At 50.1% G+C, this 20,767-nt stretch overlaps 1 protein-coding gene across 5 annotated transcripts in view; it reads left to right on the top strand.

Annotated features, from left to right (window-relative positions):
* Hk1 (hexokinase 1) overlaps positions 1-20,767 on the top strand; it is a 95,908-nt gene that overhangs the window by 64,630 nt on the left and 10,511 nt on the right. For all 5 annotated transcript variants that reach the window (XM_087898169.1, XM_087898170.1, XM_087898173.1 and 2 more), the window contains 11 exons: positions 2,685-2,804; positions 6,567-6,662; positions 7,256-7,355; positions 7,448-7,631; positions 11,320-11,475; positions 13,314-13,547; positions 14,815-15,119; positions 16,280-16,428; positions 16,696-16,815; positions 19,025-19,120; positions 19,980-20,079. In XM_087898169.1, the coding sequence (XP_087754295.1) occupies positions 2,685-2,804; positions 6,567-6,662; positions 7,256-7,355; positions 7,448-7,631; positions 11,320-11,475; positions 13,314-13,547; positions 14,815-15,119; positions 16,280-16,428; positions 16,696-16,815; positions 19,025-19,120; positions 19,980-20,079 (1,660 nt within the window). The remainder of the gene's footprint in view (positions 1-2,684; positions 2,805-6,566; positions 6,663-7,255; positions 7,356-7,447; positions 7,632-11,319; positions 11,476-13,313; positions 13,548-14,814; positions 15,120-16,279; positions 16,429-16,695; positions 16,816-19,024; positions 19,121-19,979; positions 20,080-20,767) is intronic.

Here is a 20,767-nt window from a genome sequence, read left to right as displayed (position 1 = left end):
TTATACACACACCACACACATGTGAGCATGTACACACACACACACACACACATTACTTTTGATAATTTTGAATAATACTTAACATTGTTGCTTTTCTTATTTGTTTTGTTTTGCCATTATCTGTCCCGCTAGTCAGTTGAAGGATTAAGTCTGTAATTGTATGTGTGTGTGTGTGTGTGTGTGTGTGTGTGTGTGTGTAGAGCATATATATGTACAAGTTGTGTGGGTGCTCATACATGTGTGTGAGAACACAAATGTAGAGGTCCGAGATTGCTGTCAGGTAGCCTTTCTCCAACACTCTCTACATTCTTTTTATTTATTTATTTATTTATTTATTTATTTATTTATTATGTATACAATATCCTGTCTACATGTATGCCTGCAGGCCAGAAGAGGGCACCAGACCTCATTAGAGATGGTTGTGAGCCACCATGTGGTTTCTGGGAGTTGAACTCAGGACCTTTGGAAGAAGAGGCAATGCTCTTAACCTCTGAGCCATCTCTCCAGCCCCCTCTCTACATTCTTTATATGTGTTCTGGGGATCTGAATGTGGGTCCTCATGCTTGCGGGGAGGGCACTTTACCAACTGAGCCATCTTGCCACTCCTTAAAAAAAAAAAAAACTGATTTTTTTCGTGTGTGTGTGTGTGTGTGTGTGTATACATGTGTGTATACATGTGTGGAGGTGTACACGTGCCATAGTGGGAGCATGTGGAGGTCAGAGGTCAGCTTGTCAGTGGTAGTTCTTTCCATTATGTGGGTCCCAAGTGTTGAGCTCAGTCTCCCAGTCTTGGTGGGAAGCACTTATCTGCTAAGCTATCTCCTTGGCCCTAAAATGTTTGTTTATTTTAGCTAGCTCAGGCTGGCCCGGAACTTGCTATATAGTCCAGGCTGGCCTCACACTCAATTTTCCTCCCTCTTCCTCCCGAGTGTGATATTATAAACATGACTCACTAGAGCCTCTGTGTGTAGTTTTAAAATAACAAGCATGCTGTCAGGAAGACCATGAGGGTTCATTCATTCATTCATTCATTCATTTACTTTGTGATACTGGGTATTGAGTCCAGGGTCTTTGGATGCTGGACAAGTGCTCCACCACTGGGATGCATCCCAAGCTCATTTCTTACCTTTTGTTTCAGAAGACAAGGCATCTCTAAGATGCCTAGCCTGGCCTGGAACTTAACTGTCGCTCCAGCTGACCTGAAACTCTGGACCTTCCTCCCGCAGCCTCTCCAGTGCTAGGTCATAGGTGTGCACCGGTACACCCAGTGCAGCTGGGCCATCTCAGCTGCTATGGGGAGATGCATTTGGCTCCATTCCAGGTGCTGGCTATGGGTTCCTGGTGCCTGGTGTGGCCCTGTTGCTGCGGTGCCATTTCAGGCCCTGCCCTTCCCGCGCGACCATTCTTCCTTCCCTCAGCTCACTTGGACCAGGATTGCCTGAAGCCCCCGGTGCCACTGGCACAGGGCTCAAGAACCGACTTAGGAACGGGTTTGTATCAGTCTGAAGTAGGTCACAGGAAGCTTAGCCTAGTTTCTCCAGAGAGGACGGTCACGTGTCTCTTCAGTCCGAGATACTGCCGCAGTGTGTGTAGCCTGAGTAATAGTGACTCTGCACCATGGCTCCCAAGTCAGAATGGGCCGGGCGTTCCCTAACCCCAGCAGTGAGTCAGGTGCTCCATAAAGCTGGGTCAAGGTGACTAAGGTTTGGCACTCTGACACCAACCGCCCTCTTCTGGACTCCAAGGAGCTCTATGAGGGCTCCCAAAGGCCCACCACCCTCAGCAGTACTGAGTCAGAGCCAGCGGGCTTGCATGGCAAGGCCGGATGCACGCTGTGGGATAGACACAGCATGGTGTATTTATACAGTGATGAGCGGGGACAGCCCTTAAAGATGCATGGATGACTCAGAACAAAGACAGCAGAGAACACACCTGGCTCCTTTTCCAGTCCTACATGAGTGTTAGAAGCCGGGGTGGCAGGAGTAACCCCAGGGCCATGAAGGTAGCATCTGGGTTTTTATTGTTATTGTTTAAAACAGGGTTTCACTCCATTGCCTAACGTCGCCTTGAATTCAAGGCAATCCTCTTGCCTCAGACTCCCGAGTGCTGGAATTGTGGACTTGCGCTACCATGTCTAGCTTGTCATGTAGGTTTTGATATTGTTATATTTCTTTGGGCGTTAGGTCCCAGGGATCAGACAAGGGCATTGTGGTTAGACAAGTGCTGTACACTAAGCCAGACCCCCAGCCCCACTTATACTTCTTGACATGGGTATCAGCGATGGGGCAGGCGCAGCTTGCAAGAGAGCCACACTTGGATTCCATGCATTTTAGGAATGCTCATCTTTCCTCCAGCAGGTGAAGCAAAAACCCAATGCTTTGATAGTTCCAACCATGGAGCTGCCTGAGGAATCCCAGGGTCAGCGTGGGGGAGTGACCAGCTGATGGAAACCCATGGCCAGTGTGTCATGGAAGATTCTTTGTTGATTCTTGGTGTTTCTAGTTTCCCTTCAGTGCCTAGAGGACCAGTAACAGTGACCTTTCGGGGGCTGGAGGTGTTCTGCGAGAGCTGTTTGCTGGTACAAACACACACAAATGCACGTGTGCGCGTATACACGCACGCACACACCCTGAAATAGTCCTCTTTCCGTCCCCCTCCTGATGCCCCTCTTCTGTGCCTTCCAGCTTTTTGATCATGTTGCCGAGTGCCTGGGAGACTTCATGGAGAAAAGGAAGATCAAAGACAAGAAGTTGCCCGTGGGATTCACCTTTTCTTTCCCCTGCCGACAATCCAAAATAGATGAGGTGAGGATGCCTTGGTGGTCGATTGGTTTCCGAAGATGGCAACCATGCCCTCAGGTTTCCCCTTGCTTTTACGGGTGACTTGCATGCTTCATGGTTTTGGAATCATTTGCCAAAGTTAATGTGAGCTTGTGGGGTCATGTTTCTTTGCCTTCCTTACGCCCCACCCCACCCCCAAACCTCTTCTGAGGGGGCTAATGTATCCCAGGCTGCTCTCTGGATAGTAGCCTAGGATGACTTTGAACTTGTGGTCCTCCTTCCTTGGCGCCACCATGCCTGGTTTATGTGGTGCTGGGGACTGAACCCCAAATCTCGTGCACGCTGGGAAAGCACTCTACCCGCTCAGCCATGCCTCCAGCCTGTTCTGCTGACCAGGTGCTTTAGTTGCTGGTGTAGTTTTGGCGGTCAGTTATGGTGCTTACAGCCACCAGGTGGAGGGAGCCATTGGTGAGGCTCCTGTAGTTAAGCAAGGTAGACAGGCTCCATAGCTATGGAGAGAAGCGAGGGAAATTCTTCATCGGGGCTGAAGTGTGTTTACCTGGAAGCCACAATGGTGACTGCGAGTCTGGGCAGGTGCTGTGCCTCAGGAATCAGGATGTCTTCCTTAAGAGAAACCTGGTTTCCTAGTTGAGCTCCCAGGTGGCTGACTTGTCCCGGCAACTTTCCTGTTTGTTATTTGTTCGTTCATGCGTCTGTTTGGCAAGGATACACTCAGCTCTACCCTGTGGTAAAACTGCTCCTCAGAGAGCTACGAAGAGCTGGAAAAAGTAGGCAGAGCTTGTTCCTTTTCTATGTGAAGGGTCAGAACAAGCCCCCACCCCACTGTGTGTGTGTGTTTGTGTGTGTGTATGTGCGTGCGCGTATGCACACATAAATGCCAGGAATTCTAACAGTTAACTCTGAGGGCCCAGCAGGCCCCGGCCATGTTTTCAAGTGTACTTCACAGTCAACACATAATCTGATCCCTCTGTGAGTTAAGTGCTTCCCAGCCCCCTTATGGATGGAGAACCTGAGGCTTGTCTGCAGCCCAGGAGCCAGCCGAGAACGTGATTTCACACGTCTACTTTACTGCAGCGTTTGGGTACCGGATGTCCTGCATACTTGTCGGCAGTACCCGGACCCCTTTGTTGATAGGGTCCCTGTTGCTGCTTTTCCTGACGCCGGAGGCTGTGCGTTTGTTTGACTCACAGAATCAGAAGAAGGGTTTGGAGTGCCCGGTAGATCAAGCCTCTTTTAGGATAGAGAGCCGAGGCCTTCATGGGGTGACCCGGATTATTCATGATTGAACCGGGAGCACTGCCCCAGGTCTTACCTTGCATTTTGTGCCCCCCTCCCTTGAGTACCTCTGAGATGTTCCTGTCCCCACTTCTCTCCATCTGGAACTTGGGTAAGTCCCATCTAGACTCCCTAGATACCTGTCAGTGTGATACCTCCAGGCTGTTCAGAGGAGCTGGGCCCCCAGAGTACCTCTCCCAGCCCTTCCTCAATGCTTGCTATTGTGTGGGAGAAAGGTCCCAAGTCCTCAGAAGGCACCTAAGCTTAGATCATGCTGAACTGTGTGTGTGTGTGTGTGTGTGTGTGTGTGTATGTTTCTGTCAATACTTTCACATCACTGAGAAAGTTTAGTTTGTACATTAGGCACATTGCTAATGATGGGACAATTCAGTTTACTATAGCAAGAGTTATATGAAGATAAGTTCTCAGAATATCCAATTGCTGGGCAGAGATCCCACTCAGTTCAGTGCTTGCCTAGAATGCACAAAGCCCTGGGGTTGATCACCAACTCGGTACATGCTTGTAATTCCAACACAGCCATAACCCAGGACTTGGGAGGTGGAGGCAGGAGGATCAGAGAGAGGCTCAAGGTCATTCTCAGCTGTGTAGCAAGTTCAAAGCCAAAACGGTCCACATGAGACCCTGTCTCAAAATGTCAATTACTCTTTGAGACTTGGCAGTTGGTCTAATAACCGAGATGGCCGCTAAGTGACCAATGTGACGACTAAGTGTCTAATAGGCACTGGGCCAGGCCCTGAGAGAGCATGGCTAGCGGATATGGCCTGGCCTCCACAAAACAGTCTTTGAAGCAGGGAGGAAGGGGTGGCAGGAGGGACATCCTCCTGGGGACAGGAGCCTGCAGGATGGAACAGATGTGGGTGTGGGTGTTGTGGGCAGAGGAGGAGCCAGAAGTGTGGCTTACCTACCAACCCTGACCCCAACAGAGGAAGGGTTCAAGGCTGGGACCTCCTTTGCCCAAAGCTAAACCAACTCCTCAACTTCTCAACATACAAAATGCTCCTCAGAGGAATGAGATAACACCTACCAGGAAGTGGGTAGGAACTTGGCTCCCATCACCCAAGTCCGTGTTTGTTTCAGTGGAGGCAGAAGGGAAGAAAACGGCGACCAAGGTCATTTCCAATGCCGGGCTTAGTCATTCTTGCTCCAGAGTATCACAAACTCGATGAGGGCTTGCCCACTCCTGTGCAGCCCATAGTCTGTATGCCTCTCAGAGTGAGATCAGGCCCCTCTTCTTTGTGTAAGCCCTGAGAGGCTGGCAGGGCCTTGGCAATGAGTGTGGCAAACCTGCTGTGTCTGTAGCAACCCTCTCCACTGAGAAAAGAGCGGCCAAGTAGGACTCTTTTATTCTCTCTTTTATTATTATTTTTCAAGGCCATGTGTAAAAACCATTGCAATAATACAAAGTGTAATGCAGAGCTAAGCCCCAACTCACGCATGCTCCCGGGAACTCAGCCCAGTCAGCCTCTCTTCTGCTTGCTGTTGCTCCATGAACATGCAAGCAGAGGTGAGCATCGTACTATCCAGTGGTGGATGCGTCACGTACAGATAGGGGTGGAAGGTCAAAGCAGCACAGATCCCACAGTGCTTCAGTACAATGGCCCTGGCAAGGTTAATTCATTTAGCATGTTTTTTTTTCTCTTTTGTTTGGTTGTGGTTGTAAGTTGAAGCCTGGCTGAAAAGTTGAGGAGGTGATCAATCAATCAATCAGGTCTTACTGGTTTCTCTGGCTCTCTCTCCCATCAGTTTTATGTTTGTTTGTGTGCTTATGGGGGAATGTGCGCGCGCACAGTGTGTACACACACACACACACACACACACACCCCAAATACTTGTAAAGGGCAGGGGGCAACTTAAGGGAGTTGGTTCTCAGCTCATCAGGGTTGGTGGCAAGTATTTTTACACAGTGAGCCACCTTGCTGGCCCATTGCTTTCCTTGTGTCCCACAAAGGGTCAGGCGAGGGTGTCAGATCCTTTGGAACTGGAGTTACAGGTGCTTGTGAGTCATCAAATATGGATGCTGAGAACTGAACTCAGGTTCTCTCCCCGGCCACTGAGTACTCTTAACTGCTGAGGCTTCTCGCCAGCTCATTTTGAATGGGGTCTGGCTGACATCCACCTGGGTGTGCATAAGAGAGATGGCTCCAAACCAGAGGACCTGGGTTCGATTCCCAGTACCCACATGGTGACTCACAATTGCCCAGTTCCAGGGGATCCGACACCCTCACACAGGCATACATGCAGACAAAACACCAATGCACATAAAATAAAAATAAATAAATCATTAAAACAAAAAGTTGCCCCAGAGAAACCTATTAAGTGGATAGACAAGTCAGTCTTAGTCTGACTCCAATGTGACTTGGTAGAGGCCACTTGTCACTGAGGGTGTCTGCTCTGTCCCTGTGCAGGAGTAGCCCCCAAGGCCGTGGGATACCATTCTGCTCTCATTCACTTTCTCACTGTCTTTTGCAGGCTATCCTGATCACATGGACAAAGCGGTTCAAAGCCAGTGGTGTGGAAGGGACAGATGTGGTCAAGCTACTGAATAAAGCCATTAAGAAGCGAGGGGTAATTTCTCTTTTCTCTTAGGTTGTGCAGATTCGGGTATGGGACAATCTCCATCTTAAAATGGTGTACCGCTCATGTTGCCCGGAGGGGAGGGACACGGAAGTTTTGTGGTCTGAACACCCTGACAGGGGAACAAGTGAGAATCCCAGCCCAGGGGAGCAAGTCAGATGTGAAGTCTCAGAAGAGCCACCAGAGGTGGCTTGCAGCAGAGAGACCCTCCAGGGGTAACCTGCTGGGATTAGAGCACGGGACGCTGCCCCCCCCCCCCCCCCCCCCCCCCCCCCCCCGCGCATGTGCATGCGGAATTCTCAGCTGCGCTCTTGGAGGCTTGCCGAGGAATGTAGGTAGCTCCCAAGAAAAATACACTCCCCAAAGAATCCCGAGTCAGATAATTAAGGGGACCTTGCAGTTTCCCTAACGCAATCACTGCTCTCTAATCCAGTTAATTGAGTCCTGGCTGCAGCAAAGCCAGCGCCACCCACTAGCTTGGTAGCGTGTGAGAATTGAAGCATGCCTGCCAAGCTTATCTCTGAGGTTGGGATTTCTGCCCCCACGTGGGAGCTGATGGTGGCGCTGTCTTCGTTGGCCCCCAGGACTACGACGCTAACATTGTGGCTGTGGTGAATGACACAGTGGGGACCATGATGACCTGCGGCTACGATGACCAGCAGTGTGAAGTTGGCCTGATCATTGGTAGGTGGCCCCTGAGCTCCGTCCTTCGTGCAGCCCGTGAGGTCCCCTCCCCTTCCCTGTGTGGTCACGGCTTCCCACCGTGTTCCTCCCAGGTACTGGCACCAACGCTTGCTACATGGAGGAGCTGCGACACATTGACCTGGTGGAAGGCGATGAGGGGAGGATGTGCATTAACACGGAATGGGGAGCCTTTGGGGACGACGGGTCCCTGGAAGACATCCGAACCGAGTTTGACCGAGAGTTAGACCGGGGGTCCCTCAACCCTGGGAAGCAGCTGTGAGTAGACTTCCTCTTCCAGCTACATATCTAACTTAAGAAGCACTGAGTGAAAGGTTGGGGGGTAGACAGGAAAGCTATAAATCCAGGTAGCCACAAACGCTGTCACCCATTGGTTTGGTTAGGTTTTGTCACATGGGTGTGGACCACAGGGCTCTGGCCTGCTAGGCAAATACTCCACCACTGAGCCACATTGTCAGCCTTTCAACTATATTTTCTTTGATTTGAAATGGAGTCTTAAGTTGCCTAGCTTGGTCTTGAACTTACAGTCTTCCAGCCTCAGCCTCCTACATAGCTGAGATGACAGGCTTGCACTATCAGCCCGTCCTCTATTTCGGATTTGCGTGACTGGACTATTCTTGCTTGGTTAGCCTGCATGGCTATGGAGTTCATACCTTTAAAGGCAAGATGGCTTAGTAGATGAAGGTGCTTCATGTGTAGCCAGACAACTTGAGTTCAAGTCCTGAAACCCATATAAAGATAGGAGAGAGCCACAGCCGCAGAGTTGTCCTCTGATCTCTATGTGTGTCGTGATGTGTGCACCCATGAACACATAAGTGTGCACACACATACACACAATAATAACAATTTTTTAAAAAAAAATTTAGAGCTGGAGAGATAGCTTTGTGTTAAGAACCCTGACTGCTCTTTCAGAGGACCTAAGTTCAATCCCCAATGCTGACACGGCAGCTCCAAACCATCTATAACTCCATCTATAACATCCAGGAGATGTGCACATGGTTCTGACCTCCACGGTGCCAAGAACACACATGGTACACAGACATACAGGCAGGCAAAGATCGCCAGACATATCAAGTCATAGAATAATTGACAATGTTAAATAACATACTTTCGTTTAATTGCCTGCCTTATGATTGGGACTAGCGATGTAGCTCGGTTGGTAGAGTGCCTGCCAGGCATGCACGAGGCCCTGGGCTCCCTCCCTAGTGTGCCATAAACTGGGTGCAATGATACATGTCTATAGTCCTGTCCTCAGGAGGTGGTAGACGAGGATCACAAGTTCAAGGTCATCCTGTGCTATATAGTATGTTCAAAGACAGCCGAGGCTACGTGAGACCCCCATCTCAAATGAATTTATAAATAGCTTTGGAAGTTCCAGACACAGGCAAGGTCATAAGCACTCAGTAGCCAGATTTCATGGTCATGACCTGTGTGAACACGGGTCGTCTGTAGAGGAAACGAAGGCCTAAATGTGTGGTGGCAACAGAATTGAGAGGAATCTGGCTGTCGGGCTCTGCTTGCCTCTGCCAGCTCAGGGGTTCCATCCTGGACTCGGCAGGGCTCTTCCCACAGGAGCCCAGGCAGTGGCTGATCAGCCAGGCCATGGAGCTTTCCACTCTCTGGAGCCGGGCGGGCCTGCCTGGGCCTGTCAGGGACAGCGAACAATGAAGACTGTGTTTGGAAGGGGACCGTGTGCTGTACTGACAGGCCGGGCTGAGCGCTCGAGGGCCCAGCGGCATCTTTGGCTGCTGGATGGCTCTGACTGGAACAAATTGTTTTGCTGTGTCACTGCCAGCTCCGGGGGTGCCAGCCAGCCACCCTCAAGAGGAGGTCTCTGATCTGCTTGGCTTAGGGGTTCCTTCCGGTCCCTGACCAACCATACTTGGGTCTGACTCAAATATGGTATCAAGCCCCGGAAGCCCCCAGAGTCCTCAGACTGAGTCTTCAGCTTGGCATGTGCTGTTTCCATCCATAGACTCCCCTATGGTGCTCCGACCAGAATCAGACCTCACACCACATTCACTGTGAGATTGGCCCATTCCTGAATTTGGCCAGAGCAGTGGGGTGAGCTGATTGACCTTCAGCTACCCAAAGCCCGCCTCTGGCTGTTAGAGTGGGGAAGGAGTGTGCCTTCCTCAACAGCAAAGCCTGATCCTTAGTGGGCAAGGGATGCTGTGAGGGGCTGGGGATGCAGCAAGACTGGAAGTGTTTGCATAACATGTACACAGCCCTGAGTCGAAACTAAACCAGACCTCATCGCACACACCTATAATCCCAGGCCTCCTGGAGACAGGAGACTCAGAAATTCAAGGTCATCCTTTGCTACAGATCAAACTTTAGACCAGCCCGACTTCATGAGAATTTGTCTCAAAAACAAAACAAACCAAAGAAAAAACCCAAAACCATCAGACATAGAGACAGACATCTGTTGATCTCAGCTACTTACCAGTTCCAGGTCTCAGCTCCTGCACCTGGAAGTGAGGGTTTAGGGTTCCAGGGTTGAGGGATCTGAGTTCCAAACCCAGATCTGCGGTTGCTGTTCTTCCATGAATAGGTGTATTGACTTCTCTGACCTTCAGCTTCTCCATGGTAGAGTGATCCTTAGGTCCCCACGTTATTAGGAAGCTTCCAGGCAGTCGTGCCTGATACCCGTCCCGTCCTTGATACCCGTCATCTCCAGCTTCGTCATCAAGCACCAAGCAGATGCACAGGGGCGGGGGAGATGGTTCAGCAGCTAGGAGTATATACCGCTCTTGCAGAGGACCGGAGTTCAGGTTCCAGGATCCATGTCAGGCAGCTCAAAACCACCCTTTGTGGGCACATATACTCTGGCACACAGACAACATACACACAACACATAATAATTTTTAAAACAAATGTACAAGTAACTGCTTTCCTCATGGAGAATAGCTTCCCCCATCTTCCAAAAAAAAAAAAAAGCTTTTTTTTCCTTTTCTATAGCACAAATTCTAATTTTTTTTTTTTTTTATTTTTCAAGACAGGGTTTCTCAGTGTAGCCTTGCCTGTCCTGGAACTTGCTCTGTAGACCAGGCTGGCCTCGAACTCACAGAGCTCCGCCTGTCTCTGCCTCCCAAGTGCTGGGATTAAAGGCATGTGCCACCAATGCCCGGCTAAATTCTAATTGGTCTTAATAATAAAAACTTGGAGTCAGCTAACAGGGTGAAAGCTGAAGGGTCAGAGAAGCAGAACAGCCAGCCACTAGAGTTCTTACCTCTACCAAGGCTCAGACCAAAGGGGCGATCCTGTCCTCAGACTGACTGCTTCAGACTGCATTCAGCTCCTGTCCCCTCCCTCCTTATATTCCTCTTCACCCAGCCATATCACTCCAGTCTCCATCTCCCTAGTGCTGGGATTAAAGGCATAGGATCCCAAGTGCTGGGATCACCTTTGTGTGAGCTCTGTTTCTCTTTTAGACTGGATCAATTTCACATAGCCCTGGGTGGCCTTGAACTAATAGAGATTCCTGGCCTCTGTCTCTAGAGTCCTGGGATGAAAGGTGTGCACCACCACTGCAAGTGGCTTAGCTCTGCACTCTGATCTTCACTATACACTCTTCTGAGCTGGACACTTCCTGGCTATCTTGTCCTGGAAGGCTCTGTGGTATAGCTCTAGGAATGACGGTCCCATAAAAGTACGTCATGTGGTTGTGTAAGGGATGATCCTTTCATTTGTGCATTTGTGTGGTGCCCCTCTCACCGGTCACCCCAATCTAAATCCTAACAGTTCCCTCCCTCCAGGCAGCCTTCCTCGCCTGTCCTCCTGGGTGGCCACCCTGTCTAGAATCAGGACCGTTGTTGAACCATACCAGAGACCTTGCCTACCACAGAGCCTGGGAGCTTGAGACAGGCAGTGGGTCCCTTCTGCTCCCCCCCCCCCCCCCCGTCGCCTCCTTGAATGCTGACACCTGTGGGATTCCCTCCCGCAGGTTCGAGAAGATGGTGAGCGGCATGTACATGGGGGAGCTGGTCCGGCTGATCCTGGTGAAGATGGCCAAGGAAGGCCTCCTGTTTGAGGGCCGCATCACTCCGGAGCTGCTCACCAGGGGCAAGTTCAACACTAGTGACGTGTCAGCCATTGAAAAGTAGGTACCAGCTGGGGGCTTAGGAGGAAGGCAGGGGCCTGCTAACTCTGGAGACCAAGTACAGGGGGCAACTTCTCCCCAAACACCAGGCTGTCTGGATCAATCTCCCCTCACCGTCAGGAGCCGACCTAACCCGGCTGGTTTATCCTGCACATCTTTCTGCTAAGGTCTTTAAAAAACAGCCGAGGGGCCTAGAGAGATGACTCAGCAGGTTCAGTCCCCAGCACCCACATGGTAGCTCACAGTCACCTGTTTCCAGGGATCCAACTTCTGGCCTCTGCAGGCGCCAGGCATGTGTGTGGTGCACCAGAAAAACCACAGACATAAAAAGAAATGAAAAAAAGAACTTAGTACAAGAGTTTTATGGATAATTTTCTTGTGTGGTTTCAAAAACCATGCGCGCCCTCCTCACCTTTACACAAACACACACATCTCACACATACACCACACACACCACAAACACACTGCACACTCGCTCACCACACATTCACTCCCAAATCTGACACACACACACACACACCTGTGAAAAATTCTAATCAATGAAGCCAATGATTCTAGTGTTGAGTGAGGGACTGACCAAAGCTGGGCCTGGATTCTTGGAATTCCCTCTTGGTATATCATGGCCTTTCCCAAATTGTGTTCTATGGAACCTAAAGGCGTCCAGTCAATGACTGGATAGTTCTGTGGCCTATTCATTAATTAGGATACTAATGAAACCTGATCACTGTGGCTAACCCAACATTCCCCCAAACTGCCTCCCTGCTTCCATATGTTCTCAGAGAATGCCTGTGGACAGTCATGCTCCCTAAAATTCAAATTTAAGAGCTGCTGGTTAATAGATATAAAAGGAAAGTCCAGGCAGCATCCTGCCCTCTGCCCTTTGGCATCCCGTGGGATGCTCAGATTCCACCGTCTTGACTGTTAGGCACAGGCCTGCCTGCAGTCTGAGAGACTCACAGTGTGGTGCAGCTCAGGACCCCCAAGTCTAAAGGACTCGTGTGGCGTGCGTAGCTTCTGTGTTCCACAGAGGCCATCAACAAGACGCGAGGCAGCTTGCTGCTCCGTGACATCTGTCCCCGCATGAGTGACCCGCAGCGTGCCCTCACGGGTCCCAGGGAATTCACATCACGCCAGCGGAGCTTTGCTTTGGCTCCGACAGTTTGAACATAGCTGTCTCTGTAGTTAAAGAAAGAGGCCACCAGGAGGACAAGCGCTTTCCTGGACTCACTCTTGGCCTGAGCCTGTGTCGGGTTTGTCATGGGGTTGTTTCTCTTTCGGCCCCGGTCCTGAGATTCTGTGTGCATGCTGTAACTTAATTTCAGAGTTATTGACGAAATCCAGAAGTGCCTGCCTTATTTCCCTCACCTTGGCGTGTTTCTGCCATTGGGTCTTTGGTTACTGAGAACCATAACTATAATGGGAAGGGGGAGATAGGGAGGTTTTTAAAACTAACCTGAAACTAACAAAAGATACATAAAACATGTATGCAGAAAATTAGAATTTTACAGAAAACATCGGGACATACTTGTAAGCAACCCAGATCCTCATGAGGAGAGGTTCCCCTTCACTATGAGCACTAACTCCCGGGCAGAAACAGCTCCTTTTCTCTACTTGCTCACGGGGCCATGTGTGCGGTCTCCCCTCTCTGAGGCCTGGCATGATGTAGTGTTTCCACCAGCCAGATCTTTCTTAGACAAGCGTACCCATCCCAGGTGTTTCACAGTGCCAGGCTGCATGGTGGGTTCTGCCTTCCCCAGGTTTGCCTCCCAACTCTGGTGCTTGCTCTCCACAGCCTGACATGGTCCCGAACTCATGAAGTTTGGCCTCTCACCTCACAGGAATAAGGAAGGCATTCAAAATGCCAAGGAAATCTTAACCCGCTTGGGAGTGGAGCCGTCTGATGATGACTGTGTCTCAGTCCAGCATGTATGCACTATCGTCTCCTTCCGTTCAGCCAACCTCGTGGCTGCCACGCTCGGGGCCATCTTGAACCGCCTGCGTGACAACAAGGGCACAGCCAGGCTTCGGACCACAGTCGGTGTGGATGGTTCTCTCTACAAGACACACCCACAGTGAGTCCAGCCTATGTTGTATTGATTTGTTAGTTTCCCCCATCCAAGAGGGCAGACTGCGTACCCACCAAGGGTATGGTTCGGGAAGATAAGACAGTGGGTAGTGCCTAGTTCCGGGAAATCGGGCTAGGCGTTGCTCACGTGGGACGTCCCACCCTCGGTGTCTCCTCACGTTGTTCCTGCTGTCTACTTTTGGGTCTTTCACTTCCTAAGGTGAGATAGAGTTTTCTCCAGACAGCAGTGTGACGTGACGTGTCGTGTGTTTGCAGCCTGGCTGCATTTTCTCCAGAGAGACTTCATCCCCGTTAGAACCGGAACTTGAGACGGGCCAGGGTGGTGCACACCTTTAGTCCCAGCACTCGGGAGGCAGAGGCAGGCGGATCTCTGTGGGTCTGAGGCCAGCACGTAAACAAAGACGAACTTGCAACAGGTGTTTCTCATTTCAGAATTACTAGAAACCGTTTAAAAAGTTTCTGAGCGAAGAGAAATCATTCTTAATCCGTTCCTTGGAGGCTATGACCGCTGGTATTTTGGGGAAGCGGCTTTTCCTGTTTCCTTTGGCAGGCAGCCTTCCATGCAGCATGACACAGTTCTGTGTTTCACGCTGGCCTAAGCTTTTCTTCTCGGGAGGAGGGGAAGAACCGAGTGGAAATAAAAACAAAACAAGATGGGTGACTGAGCCCTTTCTCTGCGCTAGTTCCTTCTGTCAGCTCCTCACTAAACCCGTTTATTTCTCAGCACTCTGCACCTTCAGGCGCTGGTCTCCATTGACTCCAAGGTCAATACTGACTCAAGGTCACTTGCCCTGGTGGCAGCTAACCACCCCGTTTCTTAGCTTGAAGCACTTACCTTTGGCCCCTGTGACACTTTAATACAGCAGAGGAAAGAATTCCTCCCCCCCTTTACTTTTTATCATTTGAAACAAAGTCTTTCTATGTAGCCCAGGCTAGCCTGAAATTGACTGGTCCGGAGCAAGTGGCAGGCCTTCTGTTTCACACAAGATGGTACCCGGCCCTTGGATTTTTTTTTTTTTTTTTTTTTTTGTAGGTAAAAACTCATTGTAAGCAGTTTTGGATAATCTCCCTTTCTGTGTGTGTGTGTATGTGTGTGTATGTGTGTGTGTGTGTGTTACACATTTCTATAGTGTGTGCCTAAGGAAAGCAGTAGAGAGAATGGAGTCAGCGTGCTGATTGGAGAGTTACCAGACCTCCTGACAGGTAGCTTGGTCCGACTGTGGCGGCACACCCACTTCCACCTTCTCCCTCAGGTATTCCCGGCGTTTCCACAAGACCCTGAGGCGCCTGGTGCCTGACTGCGATGTGCGTTTCCTCCTCTCAGAGAGCGGCAGTGGCAAGGGGGCTGCCATGGTGACCGCAGTGGCCTACCGCCTGGCCGAGCAGCACCGGCAGATTGAGGAAACCCTGGCCCACTTCCGCCTCTCCAAGCAGAACCTGATGGAGGTGAAGAAGAGGATGCGGGCGGAGATGGAGATGGGGCTGAGGAAGGAGACACACAGCAAGGCTACTGTCAAGATGCTGCCTTCTTTCGTCAGGAGCATCCCGGATGGGACTGGTGAGGGCTTGTTGGGACTGCCACACCTCTGTCCCAGGAACCAGGGGGGCTGGGTAGGGGACATTTTGGACTCTCCCAAGGATGCTTTTGCACTGGTAGTGCCCAATTTGACAAGAGCTGGAATCTTACCCACCCCAGTGTGTGTGTGTGTGTGTGTGTGTGTGTGTGTGTATGTATGTGTGTGTGTGTGTGCGCACGCGTGCTCTGGAGTTTGAGGCCAGCCTCAGCTACATTGTGAGTGAGTTTGAGGCCAACCTCAGCTACATGAGACAGACTAATAGAATAATTCACACACTCCTCTTTTCAGTAGTAGCAGGGTATGTGTGAGGGAGATGGGCCTGCGGCTTTGCACCCTTGGACAGGTTGGAGAATCATCCCGCCCCTCACTGCGGCTAGTTCTTAGGCAGGATTTTTGAGTGGATCCTCAGAATCATGACTGTCTGCGGTAGAAAACATTCTTAGAGCTAAGTTACTTATTGCTTTACTGAAAACCACTCTCAAATTTAGTGGCATAAATCAACTACCATTTACAGTGGCCACGGGCAATTCTGTTCCAGGCCAGGTCTCTGCTGAAGGTCAGCTGAGAGGCCAGCCTCAGTCTTTTCTGGATACCCAGGGCCAACATGGCTAGCCATGGCTTTCCTACCTGTGGGCCACTGCACTCTACCAATGGGTCGAAGCAGGGTCTGGAAGCCAAGGCTTGGACTGGCTCAGCTTTGCCATGCCCTTGGACCCCAGAACCCCAAAAGAAGAGAAATAGGTTCTTCCATTTTTCAGTGGCAAGACATTGAAATAGCATACACCCACATTGCAAAGAGGGAAGGGAGGCTGTGGCCATTTTTAGGTTGCATATGTTGATACAAATTATGCATGTTTTGATATGAGGGTCCTAAAGTCAAGATACTGTTGATGGGTTTTTAAGTAACCCTGGTGAAGTTTAGCTATTGTGACCAATAGTTCCCTCCTGGGGCCACTCTTCTGATGCCAGCCCAGCTCGTCACTCAAAGTCCAGCTCTCCTTTGAGCTTGTGTTGGATATCCCAGGGAACATTCATCACAGCCCGGGAAATGCAGGATGGGGGCAGTTGTGGGGAGTGGGGAAGCAGCCACCAAGACGCACATAGCCATCTGTGGCTTTCTCTGTGTTTTACCTTGTGACAGAGCATGGTGACTTCTTGGCCTTGGATCTGGGAGGAACAAATTTCCGTGTCCTGCTGGTAAAGATCCGTAGCGGGAAAAAGAGGACGGTGGAAATGCATAATAAGATCTACTCCATTCCCGTGGAAATCATGCAGGGCACTGGGGAAGAGGTAAGGGGCACACATGCCTGTCGAGGGTCCATCATATATCTGGCCAATGGCATTAGTGGTCACAAGATAACCCATACCTGCCACGTGACGCTGTAGCTGTCCCTGTGGCCCTAAAGCATCAAGTTTTTTGTGCTATGTCTTGCCCATGATTCTAGGATGCGAAGTTCCTAGAGAAAGGGGCTCTGTGTGCGTGCATGCGTGCGTGTTTGCATGCTGAAACTGAGAAACTAAAGAGAGCCTCGCTAACCCATTTCTTCTCTCTTAAAGCTCTTTGACCACATTGTCTCTTGCATCTCCGACTTCCTGGACTACATGGGGATCAAAGGCCCCCGGATGCCTCTGGGCTTCACCTTCTCGTTTCCCTGCAAGCAGACGAGTCTGGATTGTGTGAGTCTCTTTCCTGTGCACAGCAGACCTCTGACAGTGCTGACTTCATGTGGTTAGGGCTTTCTCTGACCTCAGCGCTTTCCTTAGATGTCTGGGATGGTCTTACATGTCTTATAGGTCATCTCCATCCAGAACACCCTAAGACTACTCTTCTGTCATTGTTGAAAGGAGCCATCTTGCCAGGTGATGGTGGCGCACACCTTTTATCCCAGCACTCGGGTGGCAGAGGCAGGCAGATCTCTGAGTTTGAGGCCAGCCTGGTCTACAGAGCAAGTTCCAGGACAAACAGAGCTACCTTATCTCGAAAATCAAAAAAAAAAAAAAAGAAAAAAAAAGGGAGGGGGAACCTTTGGAGCCTCCAGGCACAAAGAACCGTGCCCTTTTCTGTTTTCCTGTGTCCTTGGCTAATCACCTTCATTGTAGAACTTTGCACACCTCCTAAGTAGCTCACTAACTCTTTCCTTCCTCCCCAACCCCACTTCTTTTCCCCCTGCTCCTTTACCCCAGGCTGGCTACTGACTTGGTTGTGTAGCCACATAGCCTTTGATCTCACCACCGCCACCTCCTAGGTCCTGGCGTAGCAGGCATGCGCCACCACACCCGATTTATGTGTGCTGGTATGGAACCCAAAGCTTTGCCCAGGCTAGGCAAGCACTCTGCCAGCTAGCCTCATCCTCAGCCCCTAGTGGCTTTCCTTTTGGCTGGTTGTATGGCAAAGAACCGGACGCCCATAGGCCCTGGTGCAGTGCGCTGTTAGAACAGACTTTTGTGTAAATGCCTGTGAAAGCGATGGGGTAAAAGGGGTCCCAGACGGGGCTTGGGTGTGGGGATGGGTGATGGTTCCTCTTAAGTACCTGTGGCTCCTCCCAACACTTCTCGCCCCGCCCCCTCCCCTAAACCTCTCCTTCCCAGGGGCTGATCCCATCAAACTCAGCCATTTTGGCTACACCAGGCTCCTCTTTGGTTAATGCCTACTCTCTTGCTTCCCCTCCCCCTCTTTCCTCTCATGTCTAATCTGCCAGCCATGTTCAGCCCAGACTCTTCCCTTGTATCTCCTTTTCTTATATCTGCCTTCTCCCTTATATCTGCAGTGAAAAATCATCTCCCTCCTTAGGAGTCCTGTCCTCCTATTTCATTTTTCCTTCAGTTACCGTTTCTGTCCTTAGCGATCTATACCAGTGCCAGAGTCAGAACTGCGTGCCAGCGCTCATCTGCGCAGGAAGGGCCACGGGTGGGTGGACGCATTGGGGACAGAGGGATAAGATTATGCGGGATCCCAGAGGGAGGAACAATCAGCCTGTCTGGAAGATCTGTAGGGAGCCCTGCATGGCACAAGTGGAGACATGGCCAGGGGGAGGCCCGGGGTGATGGTTTGAGGCCTGATTGGCAGTGCTGGGAGAGCTAAGGAGGGTGATGTCATCAGTCATCGGGACATGGTGCTGACCTTTAAGCCTTTTTAGATATCAGCAGTTGATTCTTTTTTTTTTTTTTTTTTTTTTTTGAGGTAGGTCTTATGTTGTCCAGGCTGGCCTCAGATTCCTTATGAGGCCAAGAATGGCCTAGAATTTCTAATCCTCCTGCCTCTACCTCCCATGTGCTGGCATGATGCGTGTATATCATCACACCTGGTTTATACGGTGCCCAGCTCAAAGCTAGGGCTTTGTACGTGCTAGGCAAGCACTCTGCCCGCTGAGCGACATCTCTAGCCCTAAACTTTTGTCACTGAAGTTTTCAGAGATCTAGGCTAACCTAGAACTTATGTACCCTAGACTGCTCTTGAACTAAAGGATCTAAAGGATGTTTGCTTCAGCCACTCAAGTACTGAGATTCTAGGTATGGGCCACCACATCCATCAGGATGATTCTACTGTTGCCTCCCACCCCTATAATACACACACACACACACACACACACAGAGAGCACTTTTTCTTAGAAGCATATAACTATAGTTTTGCTTTCCTTCCATTACATGGTCAGCAACCAACCTTACCTGCCTCTGTTTCTCCATCTGTGAGGTGGGATTGGAGAGGAGATACCTGTGAAGATGGAGGGGGCCAGCCCACAGGGTCTCACTCACACTTTATTATTTTGAGTGTGATGTCCTGGCATCTAGACACAGCCTCCGTGGTTATTGCGGGGAGGGAGGGTATCGAATTCTCCTGGCTACAGAAGGGTTACTCACCCACGCTCTTCTGCTGCTTCTCTTGTAGGGAATCTTGATCACCTGGACAAAGGGTTTCAAGGCCAGCGACTGTGTGGGTCACGATGTGGTCACTTTACTGAAGGATGCCATAAAGAGGAGAGAGGTAATTCAATATTTTTAAAATAATTTTTTTTTGCCTTAGGGGAATTTATAAAAATTAAGCTTGCTTCTTTGTGAATTGGAACACCATAGAAGCATGTAATTATGGAATGGTAGAGGTGTCCCCAGTCACTGCCAGCATTAAAGTGACTTTAATTTAGTCACTTGTCAGCTTTGTATTGTTAAGGGATAATATGAGAGCTGGAAAGATGGCTTCGCAGCCTGCCACCAAGCCTGATGACCTGAGTTTGGTTCCCAGAACCCACATGATGGAGGGGGGAGAATTAACTCCTGTGGTTTATCCTTTGATCTACACACATGTGCTGTGGTGTATGTGTGTGCATGTGCATGTACACACAATAAAGAAATGTGAGGCTGGAGAGATGGCTCAGAGGTAAGAGCACTGGCTGTTCTTCCAGAGGTCCTGAGTTCAATTCCCAGCAACCACATAGTGACTCACACCCATCTATAATGAGATCTAGTGCCCTTTTCTGGCATGCAGGTGTATATGCAGGCAGAATGCTGTATTTATATATAATAAATAAATATTTTTTAAAAGAAGGAAATGTGGAAAGGATGATATACTCAAAGAGAGGTAAAGTCATGACTCATGGGGATGGAAAGAGAGAAGCACTTTCTAAGAACCCATACAGCCAGATACTGTGGGGTTCCCAAGCAGCACATGCGGACGCCTGTTGACTGGAACAGACTTAGAAGATATTGCTACTCTGTGTCAAAGTACTGACCACAGTCAAGAAATCAGCCCTCGTTCCCAGCAGCATCCAGTCCACAGCATGAACCAGCAGGATTCAAGCTGGCCAAGCTGGCCCCTTCCCTAGACCCGTGTCCCTTTCTTTTCCAAGGAATTTGACCTGGATGTGGTGGCTGTGGTCAACGACACGGTGGGCACCATGATGACCTGTGCCTATGAGGAGCCCACTTGTGAAATTGGACTCATCGTAGGTAAGTGTCCTGAAGGAAGGGGACACTGGCTTTTCCTGGTTTGTAGAGATCCAGCAGCTCAATTCTTAGCTGGAGACAGTTGATCTGTTGGTCCCATTTATTTACTAGTCTATATTGGAAGAAGGCTGCAGAGTTCCATTCCCAGCATCCCATAATGCTGCTGTACATCAATTATGATTGAACTGTCAGTCAGTGAACTCTCCAGGAAAGAGGCCACAAAAACAAACAAACAAAAAAAATAAACCCTAATGTGTCCTGGGCAGATGGAGGTAGGATGTCTGGAACCAGCCTGTGTGTAAAAGCCCCAGGGCTGCAGGCTCACAGGTTAAAAAGGAAGCAGAGACCATCTTCGCTCCTGACCATGGTCTATCTGGAAAGGGCCAGTGTGCTTTTGGACATCATTCACCATCAATAGTCACTGTCTAAATGGCCCCAGCCCTGTAGGTTGTTGCCTTATGTTCCAAACATGGCAGAGACCCGGGCCTCAATAGCATGAAACTGTATGTGTGTCCATGTGATGTATGGACCGTATGTGTGCAGGAATGCATGTACCCCACAGTGTGTATGGGGGTCCAAGGACAACCTGGGGTGTTGGTCCTCACTTCCACCTTGTTTGAGATGGGGTCTCTCCTTTGCCTCCTATCTTGCTATACAGGTAATAGAATTATAGCCACGCACTGTTGTGCCG

This window comes from Myodes glareolus, chromosome 18 (genome assembly GCF_982192425.1).
Source record: "Myodes glareolus chromosome 18, mMyoGla1.1, whole genome shotgun sequence".
Lineage (NCBI taxonomy): Eukaryota > Metazoa > Chordata > Mammalia > Rodentia > Cricetidae > Myodes > Myodes glareolus.
This window is presented reverse-complemented; position numbering and strand designations above follow the sequence as displayed.